At 45.9% G+C, this 13,995-nt stretch overlaps 1 protein-coding gene across 7 annotated transcripts in view; it reads right to left on the bottom strand.

Annotated features, from left to right (window-relative positions):
• MED12 (mediator complex subunit 12) overlaps positions 1-13,995 on the bottom strand; it is an 820,436-nt gene that overhangs the window by 591,270 nt on the left and 215,171 nt on the right. For all 7 annotated transcript variants that reach the window (XM_086918278.1, XM_086918283.1, XM_086918279.1 and 4 more), the window contains exon 13: positions 7,532-7,761. In XM_086918278.1, the coding sequence (XP_086774404.1) occupies positions 7,532-7,761 (230 nt within the window). The remainder of the gene's footprint in view (positions 1-7,531; positions 7,762-13,995) is intronic.

The raw sequence follows: 13,995 nt of genomic DNA, 5'->3' as shown, positions 1-13,995 counted from the left end.
TGCCTGCCTTGACCCTGTCAAAGCCTGGGACTCAGCAGAAGGCTCAAAAGCACCCTGCACCCAGCCGCCCGAGTGCCCCTGGCAGTGCAACCTGTACCCTATCCTACTTCCCCATTTGCCCAGAGCAAGTGACCAGGAGCCCAGCTCCCACAGCCGCGTGGCCTGCTAGCCAGCAGCCACCAACCGTAGGTCCCCTGCCCCCATTGGGCCTATGTACCTCTGCACCCGGCCGCCCCTGCGCCGCTGAGAGTGAACCAACTGTACCTACCTGACCCTGGGGGACCTCTGAGTCTATGCCCAGAACCTTAACTTCACCAGTCGAGTACTCACCTGGAAACTGGTAACTCACTTACCTGCCATTGGATAACATTGACTGGTTTGACTAGTTTGAAAACGTTGTGCACATTCAGTCAGCAAAAGGTTTCACACACTCAAACTCCAGGCCAGTTGTTTTTATATCAAAAGATATAGTTGTTTTATTTTTAGAACCAACAGGTATAAAAAATATACTTTTCTCAATAAGGAGTGATCTCAGGTAATTACTTTGGAGAAAGGTAATGACTTTGTAAACACAATAGGTACAGGGGTTGCAGTAGGCAACACAGTTCTAAACACAATTTAGCATTGAGCTCAATAGGTTTTTCTACACAAATACAGTTGATTACTTTGTAGATTACTTTTGTAATTCCAGGAATGGATCCTAGATTCAATCCTGGGGTCTAAGCTGGAAACAGTTTAGTAAAAACGTTTTGGTTATTGCAATGATTTTTAAGGAATATAAAGGTACTTTAAAAGTTCACACTTAGAAACTTTTCAGTGAAAATCTAGCAATGTTATCCAAGGGGAGAAAATTCAGGTTACAGGTAAAGTATGTTCTTGTTACTTTTGTAATCCAGTACTGGGCTCCTAGGTCCAGCACTGGAATCTCTACTTAAGAAAGGTAAGTAATTACGTTTCGGTAGTTGGTACGATGTTTAAGGAATATTTCAAGTTTTCTAAAGTAGACAGTGGATTCCTATGAAGAAAATTCAAGTTACTAGTGAACCCGGTTAGGATTACTTTTGCGGTTCAGTACTGGGCTACAAGGTACAGTACTGGCTTCTCTCCTGATCACAGGCGAGTACTTCGGAATTCGATATTCGGCTGATTTTACAGGAATATTTTAGAGTTTCAAAACTTCACACTTAGAAGATTTTTCGAGTCAAACCAGTCAATGTTATCCTATGGCAGGTAAGTGAGTTATTAAGCTTCTGGGCATAGACTCATGGGTCCCCCAGGGTCAGGTAGGTACAGATGGTACACCCTCAGGGTCAGCCGGGTGCAGAGGTAGTTAGGCCCAATGTTATCCAATGAGAGGCAGGGGGGCTTCGGTTGCTGGATGCAGGCTAGCAGGCCACGCGGCTGTGGGAGCTGGGCTCCTGGTCACTTGCTCAGGGCAAATTTATTTATTTATTTATTTATTTATTGAATTTGTAAAGCGCTACAGCTACCCAAACGGGTTTCCCGGCGGTGATTGTCACAAGTAACCTGACACCCATGAAAAGAAAGAATCTACTGGTTAAAGAGCCAGGTCTTAACAGCTCTTCGAAAGCAAACATAGTTGACCTCCGCACGGACAGCCAGCGGGAGAGAATTCCACAGTCTGGGTCCCAAGTTGGCAAATGCACCGCCCCCCCATTCTGGACAACCTATACTTAGGAGCACAGAATAAGTGTTGAGAGGAAGAACGGAGCAAGCGGGAAGGAGAATAGGGCTTAACAAGTGACTGAAGATAGAGGGGAGCCACACCCATCTTAATCTTGTGCATGTAGCATAGCGCCTTGAACTTTATACGGCTTTCCACGCGGACCCAATGAAGTTCCCTCAGGCGTTCTGTAATGTGGTCTGATTTACGACATCCACAAAGGAGTCGCGCGGCCGCATTTTGTACCAGTTGGAGACGGCGGGTGACCGCCTTGGTGGACCCCAGATAGAGTATGTTGCCATAGTCCAATCTGGAGGTCACCAAGGCGTCAACCACAGATCTCTGGGTGTCCGAGGGGAGCATCCCAAAAAATTTTCCAAGCCACCGTAAGATGGTAAAGCAGGTGGCAGACACTCTGTTGGCTTGGTCCCTCATAGGTAGCCCCCTATCAATGATCACTCCAAGGTTACGTACATACGCAGACGGAATTGGCAGTGCACCCATAACTGAAGGCCAGTGACTCAGACTCCAAAGATCAGGTTTATTGCCCAGAACCAAAACCTCCGTCTCCCACCATTTAATTTGAGGAAGTTCCTATTCATCCAGTTTGCTATATCGCAAAGTCCAATTTCCAGGGCAGGGTCAGTTTGGGATAGGGAAAAAAACAATCTGTGAATCATCAGCATAAGTAAATAAATTAAGACCGGCCCCTTGAGCAATATGAGCTAAAGGAGTAACATAAAGATTAAACAAAAGAGGACTAAGAATGGAACCCTGGGGTACACCGTGTGGGGATAGATAAACTTTAGAAGTGGAAGGGTGAGAAACAATTTGGAAAGTCCGGTCTTTCAAAAAAGACGAGAGCCAATTCAAAGCCTTGCCACCAATACCAAGGTGTGTGAGGGATCTGATGAGTATACTGTGTGATGTAGTATCGAATGCTGCACTGAGATCGAGCAATATCAGTGCAGCAGTTTCCCCTCGATCCAGATGTAAACGTAGATTTTCTGGGGAAGTAGGATAGGGCACAGGGTGCACGGCCAGAGGCACTCTGGCGGCTGGGTGCAGGGTGCTTTTGAGCCATCGGGCGCTCAATGTTATTCAATGGGAAAGGTAAAAAGGGAAAAAAGGCTGCAGACTCTGGGACGGTGATTCTTCAGGTGCGACCACCACTTCGAGAGGTAAGTTGGGATCTTGGATAAGAGGTAGGTATCCCAAGGGAAGGCACAGGGGGCCGCTGGGTGCAGGGGTGTCATTGGGCGTCGGGAAATCTTACCCTCAGCTGGTCGCAGTTGGAGGGGTCCCTGGTTCTGAGGCTGCAGGCGTCGTCTGGTTCGTCGAGGAGGGTCTTTGGGCACTGGACTTCGGGTCCCAATCACCGGGTGGACGTCCTTGTGGTCTTGAATCACTCGGGCACGGGTCGGGCTCGGCGGGTGCACCAGGGGTATGGTTGTTGAAGCAGAGCCTCTGCTTATGGGAGTCCCAGTCTTTAAGAGGGTCACGGCAGGCAGGTCCTCCGGGTGTACCAAGGTTGCTGTCCGCAGGAGTCGCCGGGATTAAGCAGGAGCAGGTTCCAGGATAGACAGGCCAGTAGGGCTGGGACCAAGTCAGTTGGTGTCGTCCTGTTAGCAGCTGCACGGTGGGTCTTCTTCATCATCTTTCTTCTTTTCTTATCAGGATCTGAGGAAGGAAGGTTCAGGGTGCCCCTAAATACTAAGTTTAGGGGCGTTACAGGTAGGGCAAGGGCAGGGACCAATAGGTCCCTGTCCTGGGGTGGTTACACCCCTATCCTGCTCCTCTCCTGTGGGAGGGGGGCAGGAGTCTAGCTGTGATTGGGCAGGGCTCCCCATCTTCAAGATGGTCGGAGCCCGGGGTCGTGCTTCACCTCGCCTCTGCCAACTGAGGGGTGGGGTTGGCACAGGCTGGCACACCCCTCCTCCTGACGTGGGGTTTCCCGCCAGTTTTCCCACCAGAGTGGGGGCTGGAACTGGTGGGGGCCAGTTGCTGAGTACAGCAAGTGGCCTGGAGAAGCTCACAAAGGTGGCATGCCTTTGAAGCTTCCCCCTGCCCATCCTGGGGGAGGAGACCTAGCACCTCCCCCAGGACGTGGATTGTAGGTTAGGTTTCAGGGGGCATCTCTAAGATGCCCCCTGTGGTGCATTTTACATTAAATCCCACACTGGCATCAGTGGAGGTTTAATGTGCTTTAAAGTTTGGTATCAAACTTCAGTCCTCAGTGTAGCCATTATGGTGCTGTGGAATTCGTAATGACAACCTCCCAGCACCATATACTCTTAACCCCTTCGCTGCTGATGACGAGCTCAGCTCGTCATCAGCCACGGGTGGCGTGTGCTGATGACGAGCTGAGCTCGACATGTAACGCGGTAAAATGAAAAAAGCCGCACAGCGCAAAAATCGCCGCAGCAGCAATGCGGTTAATGGCATCACTGCATTTACAGTGCCCAGGAATGGCCTGAGCACTGTAGGGGCACAGGGCTCATGCACCTGTGCCCACACCACTGGCATAGGGCACCCAGCTAGAGGGGTGACTGGGGTATGCCAGGGCAGTGGGTCTTGTGGGCATGGCACACAGGGATGGGTGCCATATCGACTCTTTGTTTAGTTCTGTACTTAGACACTAAGCCTGCAAAGGCAGTGGGTGGGTGCCAGGGTACAGGTCCCCTAGAGGTTGGCACAATAAGTGCTGCAGCCCTTAGTGGTCTTCTCTGGTCACCATGCCCTGGGTACCTAGGGTACCATTTACTAGTGGCCGACATGAGGCCAGAGATGCCAATTGGGTTTTAGTCTCAACACAGTTTTAGGGAAGGAACACACGCCCTGGGTACCTGGTTGGCAGGAGCCCAGGGCACACTCAGTCAAAGCACATCGGCAATTCAGCAAAACGTGGGGGCATACCAAGGCAAGAAAGAGTTCACTTTCTCATAGCCCCCTGTTTAAAAAAAGCAAACATTTATGTACAAGTTGATTGATGTGAAAGAAAGCAAGTAACTAGGGTGTCCTGCACAGTTATTTTTTGGAAACCTTCATTTTTAAAATTATTCTGCAACAAAATAATAGAATATGAAAACGTCTCTTCAAAAACCCCAAAATGTATTTAATTCACATACAGAACTGTTTCATCTTAATAGTACATCAGTCTAAATCAGTACAAGTATTTTTTTTTAAGAAATGGTTTTCAGACATGAATTTTGAAACCTTCATGCTTCCATCCACCCTAACAATGCCAACAGTGAAGATAACTGAACTTGTGACTGCTTGTATAGTACCAGAATATAGCAATAATCGGTGCAGAGTAGGTTTCCTACAGCTATTGGCCCCTGTGCCATTACGCCTGCTGCACCATTCAAATCATGACCCTAGTGCCTGCAAGGTGACTGCATTACTGACTGCTTGTGCAACTTTCTGAAACTCCCCTAGATGTCTCGCATACCACACAGATGCGCTGTCTGGTAGGCTGCGACCTATAATGGCGAGGTTTGAACCTGGCAAAAGGGTTTATTTTATAACAGATAAATGATGGAATGCACTTCAATTTATCCTCAATGTCAACAGATCAAATGGTGCTCAAAGGAAAAAGTTCTGCATGAAGGCTATTACATTTTAGTCCAAATAATCCACATTTATTCCAGGTTTCAATTATTTATTAATTGTGGATATTTGCATTTTAAAAATAAGTTATTTTGCAGGAATACGATATGCATGATAAGCTTTTGAAGTAATGCTCTGTCTTTCTTTCATGTTTTCCCTCTCGTTCGGCACTCAGTCATGTGGGTGGCACCTGCAGGGATTTTAACAGGTTTAAAAGGAGCAGTTTACTTTGAGGAAACTTTCTGTTGGCTTTACGAACATCAGTTAAAGCGATTAACGCCTGGACATGATATTTAGACATGGATAACGCAGATCTTACATCTGTGGCATTGTGAGTTTATCATCAGGCTTATGATGTGTTTCGGCACAATGGGTCTTGGTATAGGTTTTAGTTTAGCATATGGCACTGTTCATTATTAATTTTGAGCACAAAGTACATTTGTTTTAGTGTAGTAGCGTGCACTTTGTGGTCACTCAAATAATGTTTAAGTCATGCACATAAGTCACAGCGTAATTGGGTATAGTGGGGGGATGTTTGTTGAACATTCATGCTATGGACTGCACGTTTCACATGATTTAATGGTACTGTTAACGTTTATTTTTTCTGAGATTTTCAAATATCTTGAAGGGATATCTTTACATTCTAGTTACCCCTGAAAAAGGTATTTATGCCTCAAATGCATTGGGTTGATAGCTACATGGTTACCCAGGACATACTGTGAATTCTATCGTGCTATAGGATAAAGCCTGGATAGGCATTTCTTTAGCACTTGAAGCCTGGAATAACGTTGTCTCGTTATGAATTTGAAAATTCTTGAACAATATGTAATAAAGATTATTTGGACTAAAATTGGTTTCTTGTTTGTTGACCTGTGTGACTTACGTCTGTACGGACGTGCACCTTGAGCCTGGTGCGTGACGATGCACCAGCCAGTTTTGAAAAGGGTTTATTTTGCCATGCCGAGTTGCCAAGTAAGAATCTGCCCGACTAGGCTGCGAAGGCAGATCTAGAGTCATGTTATTTTACTTGGTCGCTATAACGGGGGGGGGACAATTAAGCGCTGCAGCCCACTAGTGGCATTTAACTTACAAGCTCCAAGTACCTCTTGTACCACATATACTAGAGACGTATGGGTAAGTGAAGTAAGCCACTCGGGTATAAGTCAATTGTAAACAATTTTGAGGAGTCAGAGCACGCACTGGTGCCTGGACAGCAGGATCTAGTGCACTACACCTAAAACCAGCAGCATCAGAGCATATATTGAAATGGGAGGGGGAGGTGGGGGGTCATACAACAAGAGGAACTTTCCTACAGTAATGAAATCATACTAGTGGGTAACCACATACTGCCCCAGGGCAGCAGGCAGTGGCCTTTAGCAGTTTATTACAAGCAATAGAAGTTTTTGACAGCAATGAAGATTGGTAGGATAGGACAACAGAAATCTGAGCACCATGCAGGAAAGCATGCTCCCACAAGCAGTGCTGTAGGACTGCAGGTTATGTTAATCTGATTTGTAAAGCGTGCAGTTACTCGGCAGAATGTCACTGCGCTCAGACAGAAGGCAACAGACAAAGACAACTAGATTGAAGAGCCAAGTTTTTAGATTCCTCTTGAAGATATCAAGGTGATTTACCAAGCGGAGGTCTAGCGGAAGTTTGTTCCAGTTGAGCGGCCTTAAGTCGGAAAAGGATCTCTTGCCTATTCTAAGGTAATTGATGCAGGCACTATCGCAAGGCGCACAGAGGAAGAGCGCAGGGTGCATGCTGGTACGTATTCACTGATCCTCTCTCGGAGAAAGACCGCACCCCTATCATGCATGGCCTGATGCATTAAGATCAAGTGCCCCAAAGCCTAGGTGTTCGTTACCTGTACTGTACTGACCCAGTAATAACAGACCCATCCCAGCAGTAATAACAGACCCATCCCAGCAGTAATAACAGACCCATCCCAGCAGTAATAACAGACCCATCCCAGCAGTATGTACTTCTTAGATGTGAAACAAGCACATCCAAATGTTCACGGGGAGTGCTCTATAGCAGTGTAAGCCACCGGATCACTGTCCATGTAAACCGCAGTACTCCATCAGTGGTATTCAGTTCTAACAGTCAGCTTTGACCCAACAGTTCTACTTTGCTCCAGCATCATGCGCTCGCTCTTTCAGTGGACCTCAGACAGATCTATAAGAGGCCTGCATATCCGGGGTCTATAAAGAATAAAACCAAACAATGGATCCTTACCTCCAGCTTAATGCTGCTGTTGCCCTCTGGCTCCTTTCGGTCCTGGTCCTCTCCTGTGTCATCAAAAGGGGAGCGAGGATGCGGCACATGTGAGTCAAGTGCTAAATCGCCACGAGAGATCAGAGTGCAAAGGTAGATGTTGTGAGAGAAAACATCATGGCGGATCAGCTCACAGAACAGCAAGACCAGGTTGAAAAACTCCACCTTCTCACTCTCACAATTTGGATCAGCTGCACAGGAGGAGGAAAGAGAATTACAACAGGTTTAGTGTGTTTATAAGTTCACAGTCCTATTCCTTTACACTTCCAAAGAGATAAGCAGAGTCATTCTGAAGAAAGATTACCTAATAGAACCGCTGCACATTTTTCTCTTTGCCTTTATCTTTCTTGAAGAAATGACAATGCTTTGAATGTATCCACAACTCTTTTCAAGAACTGGTCACACAACTATTGAGTGGGTCCGCAACTCTCAGGGTCTTTCTACACAGGCAGCGTCACACTTCTAAAAGCCAGCAGCAGAAACCATATTGTGGCACAAACGCGATGCAACTTCCTTCTACGCTAAAGCAACGGCCAAGCTGAAAGATCTATTCACCCTATTGCCACAGAGAAAAGGACCAAACCCTGCTCCGTGGAATAGTACTACATTTACATATGGTTTAGGAGAAATGTGCCTGTTGCACAACAACGAATAGAGATCAGCAGGGTTCTAAGAAAGTACATATAGGAAGCTAGCTCTGTATATACTATACCAAAGTGAGGTATAGTGTGTATAGAGTCCAGGTGACCCCAGACGTAGGCAGAGGTTAAAGCTAGATAGAACCTTACTCTCTAATAGTGGTAGCTTGGTCGAGCAGTAAGGCAGTATCAGAGGACAGTGTTAATGTTGGGAAGTATGTTATTGGTAGGGGCAAAAGTAGGTCTGCCACTGGCAATAAGGCCGCTAACACATGATAGGACTCAGCATAGGTCTTAGAAAAGTATTCCTTTGCTCAACCCTTGGTAACGTGGCTGCGAGCAGACAGGCTTAACTTCAAAGACAGGTATGTAAAGCATTTAAAAACACCATTTCAGTAAATAATTAAGACACAACACAAAATAAAAATCCAACACCAACTGATAAAAATAGGTAATCTTTTTATCTTTTAAGTGACACCAAAACGAAAAGAATCCCCTGTAGGGAACCAGAGATATGAATTTTTAAAGATTAGTCACTTTCTAGTGCTTAGAAATCAACAGTGCCCCTTTTTGTCATTTCGTTTTCTCTGTCAGGGACACACCTTTATAAATTGTTCTGAAGAATTCTCTCACCGCTGTGGTGGGCCGCCTTCTTCAGCAAGCGGGGTCCAGTTAGAACACCTTCCTGGAGTTCTGCTTGCGGGTCCCAAAGTATCCACCACACAATCCAAGGTTCTGGAATCTCCAAGAGGGTCCTTGAAAGTGTGAAACTTCAATTACGCAATCCACTTGAACGAAACCCTTACAAATCCACTGGTACTCCAGGCTTTGAATTCTTTGTGGGACTGTCCGGGTGAGCTCTGTTATCCTGTAGCTTGCAGGGTGCTTCCACTCTTGAGTCTTTTGCAGCAAGGTAATCCACAGGGCTGTAGTTTCAGATGGTGCAGTCTTCATAGGTCAGGCCTTAGAGTTCCTTGCACAGCAAAATCTTCAGCAGGGCACTTCGAGCTTCATTCAATTTCAAGCAGCAGACCTGGAGGGCTCTGCCCCTCTCAGATGCTGATTCAAAATTCTCTGGGTCTAGCACCACTTCTGACCATTGAGAGCAGGGCAACTCCTCATAGTTATGACCACATCCTGTAGTGTGGCATTATTTTGTCCCAGAGTGCATCATTCTTCCAAATCCATAATGGCTGATTTTCCAGCAAGAAGGTAAGAGCTGGCTAAACACACCCCCTATCATCTTCACATACCTTCCTTATCCTAGCCCGGACTCTGGATCAAGAGTGTTAGATTGAAGCTGAAACCCAGGCCTCCCCTCTGCCTTTGAAGAGCATAGTTTACGACGCCACCTCCTGGCCTGGCATTCCTATAGACCAGCACACTGCCCTCCCAGCAGCCTGGCTAATCCACTTAACTCGGACCAAACAGGGCAGACCACAGAAAGGCTGAATTTGGACTTATAAACAAGAAATTCTTATAACTTCTTGTATGTACACTTTAGGAGAAATACAACAATATTGTTGGATTTACTACCACCATTCTGGGAAGTATTTGAATGGTCCGGCTAGTCCTCTCCTATCAATATTTATTAATCAATAACTTTCTACCATGTTAACCTGTGGGCTGAGGGGTTTGCAAAAGGGAAAATGACTTGGGCCACTTTTCCAGCACCAGGGCTTATAAAACCATATTTTATAAGTATTTCCCTAATTTGTACAGTAACCCCACTCCCTGTGCAACTAGGGGAGACTTCAGGGGGTTCTGAATCTGCAGAAATATTGCAGATCATCCTTACCCAATTCTTCTAGCACCGAAGTCAAATTTGAGTAGCTCTTTATTACTTTACCCAGGCATATAAAAACGCATTTTATAAAGGCGAACCTTATAGATAACTGACCCCCCACCCCTGGGATACCTAGGGGTGACCCTGGGGGTCCCTAATATGCAAATACATGGTAGGTTTTTCATTTCTAAGGGCCCCTACCCCCAAAGTCGAGTTTGGGCACAATTTAAGGTTTAAAAGCTGTCCCAGCAACCAATTCTGCTTTTAAACTGACCTCAGGCGTCAGCAGTGCATACATGCAAGTGCAGACAATCTGCTGGGCCTCTAAACTGCCATGCCCCAAGATACTGGAGACTTCTAGGTAGTTTCAATCCCCTGCCCAATTACATACTAGGGGCTTATGGGGTAGGTCATGCCAATTACAGGGGTACCACACCATACCATAGTGTACCCTAGTGTATGTTGGGTGTCTTAACTGTATTCTAATGTGTTCCTTTTAGCTTGGCACTGGGCCCGGTTAAACAGAGCCCAGGGTCAGTCAGAGTCAGTTACCACCAGTTCCAGTCAGCAAAAAGTTGGGGGGTGCCCAGGGCACAGGATGACTTTGCAACCGTTAAGCATTTGTTGTACCCACTCAGTCAGCACATGATATCACACACTCAAAGACTGAACTTCAGACCAATTGGTTTTGTATGAAAATATTCTTTTAGTTATTTTATCTTCTAGAACCAAGCCTGCAGTTTGTAAATAGTTTGATTTACAATTGTATGTGCACTCAGATTTGATTAAAGTAGTGTTACTGATAATGCAATGCTTTTCAGAATTCAGTACATATGATTTGTATAGGATTTTCAGTAAAATATCATAAGTTACTTTTCCGGATACTTTTCTTAAACAGTGCAGTATACCTGGATACTACATTGGAACATTTCCTGCAAACAGGTAAGTAAAAGCATGCTGGTTATTTAGTTACAGTTTTAAAGGATTTCTTAGATTTCCCAACTCCACACTTAGAAACTTTTCATAGAAGAACAGTCAATATTATCCTATGGAGGAAAATAGTGTTATCGGTTAACCGGTAAGTACTTTGTTGTGGGAGTTGGTTGGTTCCAGGATGCTTGTTTCCGGTCCAGGGAAGACATGGCTTGGCAGTTCAGGCTGGACTGTTCCCATGAGGCACAGGGTCAAGGCTGATTTGCATATGGCCATGTCTGAACTGGGTGGCAGAGTGGGCTAAAGAACGGTGATGGATTAAACCCAGATCAGCTGACTGGGGTGAGTGTTTGATTTGTTCAAACACTCCGTCCATCATCCCCTTTGGTATATAGTGGTTTGTAGGCATGTTGACTCTTCACTTTGTTCTGCACCAAAACACCCAGCCTGTAAAGGCAGTGTATATGTGTGTAGAGGTAAAGGGCCTCTGAGGGTGGCACAATAAGTGCTGCAGCCCTTAGAGGCCTTCTCTGGTCACAGTGCCTTGGGTACCATTTACCAGGGACTGATCTGGGGCCAGATATGCCAATTGGGTTTAGGCTTCAGTGCAGTTTTATGGAACGAACCTAGGCCCTGCGTACCTGATTAGCAGGAGCCCAGGGCACACTCAGTCAAAGCACATCAGTTATTTAGCAAAAAGTGGGGGCACTATGCAGAAAGAGGGCACTTTCTCACACTTGCCCATTATGAAAGCCTAACTGGAAAGAGGATATGGACCAAACACAGAAATAAAGATGGCAGAGTAGGCAAGCGTGGACTAAACCAGGCAAATCTGACCAGCCACAGCTCTCAAGGCCTCAATATGAAAAGGAAACACTATACCTTGGGAAGTGGTCTGTGGTGGCTACAGTAGAGTTCTGCAGCAGACCTTAGGGGGGTGACCCAGCCCAGCCTTATCCGGGCTTTGACGGGCTCGCCTCCTGGCGCTGTGGGTGACGTCGGCGGCGAAGTGGCTGCAAAGGAGTCTGGATGTTGCAGTCCTGGGCTCCTGGCCCCTGGCTCCCAGAACAGAGCAAAGCAGCACAAACAATGGGCTTCCCCAACGCCTCCGTAGTCAGCAGAGTATGGCGCCTGGGCATGAGCCGCCAACATAGGTGAATGGACATTATGTATTGTGACGACCAATAGCATAACTTCAGAGGCGGGCAAAGATGGTCAAAACAGGCTCATCAAAGGCCTTAAATCCTCCTACTAGGAAACCTGCAGTGCATAACTTGACCAAAGTTGATTGCTGCAAGGTTGAAGATGAAGTATTCTCCATGGAGAGTTTTCTTCCCATGACAGATAGTGATCTATTGTGTTCTTGCGTTTCTTCTGTTGTCAGAAAGCTGATAGTCAGGGAGCGCTAGATCCGGAGCTTCCGTTCATGGATGGTTCAATGCATTTTGCCTGCTTCTCATACAAGGCCTTTGGATGAAACTCTGTTCAGAGGGACACATGATTTTTGGTTGTGAGAATACCCCAGGCCCGGAGGCACCCCTTACAGAAATCTCTAACAGACACAGAAAGTAAGCAGGAGGTAACCAGCATGAGGTCAAACTTTTTAAATGACAGACCTTTGAATTCGCAGACGAAGGCTGACAAAATTAAAAACACACAAAAGGGGTTGGAAGAAAATTATTATAATAAGCCTAACAACTGGCAATCGCTCAGGGTAACATTCCCACCCACAGGCTTTTTGCCTAACAAGCAGCCTTGACCCCGCTCCAATAGGAACAGTCCAGCCCGAACTGTCAGGCCAGATCCTCCCAGAACAGGAATACAAGCACCCCAAGATCAGGTGTAGCTTGGTTCCAGTGGCAGAGTGAGTACGGGGCCCAGGTCTGGGCATACTTTTGTCACTTATGGTAGTACAGGAAACTCACAAGGGATCTGAGGAATGCTTGCAATAAGTCTAACCACTGGCAAGCGCCCAGGGTAGCATTCCAACTCATTATTTTGCCCACCATGTTAACGCAGTTTGAATCAAGGAGCTAATGATGATGAGAGATTTGGCCTTAAGTAATCACCAGTGGTTGAGATTAATTCAAACATTTCATCCATCACTTTTTTTTATACTTGTGCATAACACTTAAGTTGGGTAGGAAGTAAATATGACTTCAGAGTACTGGTCTGTGGGGTCCACCTAGAAGCGGTGAAAGGGGCAATTCAAAGAAAATGCACAGCAACATAGTAACAGCATTTGGGGTTGACCAGGAATGAAGATGATGCAACCCTGAGGAAAGCCACAAACGCCTCAGAAAGGGGTCAACAGCGCTCACCAAACATTGGAGATGGCTTACCTCAAAGGAAATCCACAGACATACTTGTAAAGGGTATATAGGATCTACCAAGCAGCAGAGGGGATGCCACTTAAAGGAAAATGGCAGTCGTCATAGCAAAAGGTGTACGGGGTACAACCAAGAGCAGAGAAATTGCAACCCAAAGAAAGCCACTGACACCCTAGTAAATCATCTTTGGCGTCTACTCAGACGTGGGAAAGGGGTAACCAAACAAAATCCAGACACTCCAGAAAAGGGTGCATGTGGTCTACCCAGGAGGAGCGCAAGAGAGAGCGAAAAAGAGCGAGACAGAGAGAACGAGATAGAGAGCGAAAGAGAAAACGAGAGAGAGCAAGAGCGCTAAAGAGAGCGAGAGTGCTAGAGAGAGAGAGCAAAAGGGAAAGAAAAGTTAAAACAAGTAGGACTTTCCATCTCCAACCACTAGATGGTAGAATATGCACAGCATGTAATCTAGAAGAGATTTCATACTGCATAAACAATTATTTTTAATAGCTGTTCAAAATCTAATTCAATGGTGAAATCTGATTTGTTCCAAATATTACAGAAAAGTAACTTTTTGAAAGTTACCTTTGCCCTGCCTTAAGTCCCTGGATGCTAAATATATATTTTGGTCTCAGACTTCCTCTAACCAGTGTAGATAAATGGATTATTTTGTGGTGGGGATGTGAGATTTCGTCATGTAATATTGTCATCTTCATAAGGTCTAGTTAGGTTTCTTTAATAAAA

The sequence above is a fragment of the Lissotriton vulgaris genome, chromosome 4_1, assembly GCF_964263255.1.
Source record: "Lissotriton vulgaris chromosome 4_1, aLisVul1.2, whole genome shotgun sequence".
In the NCBI taxonomy this organism is placed as follows: Eukaryota; Metazoa; Chordata; class Amphibia; order Caudata; family Salamandridae; genus Lissotriton; species Lissotriton vulgaris.
The sequence above is the reverse complement of the archived record's forward strand: the minus strand, read 5'-3'. Positions and strand labels throughout refer to the sequence as shown.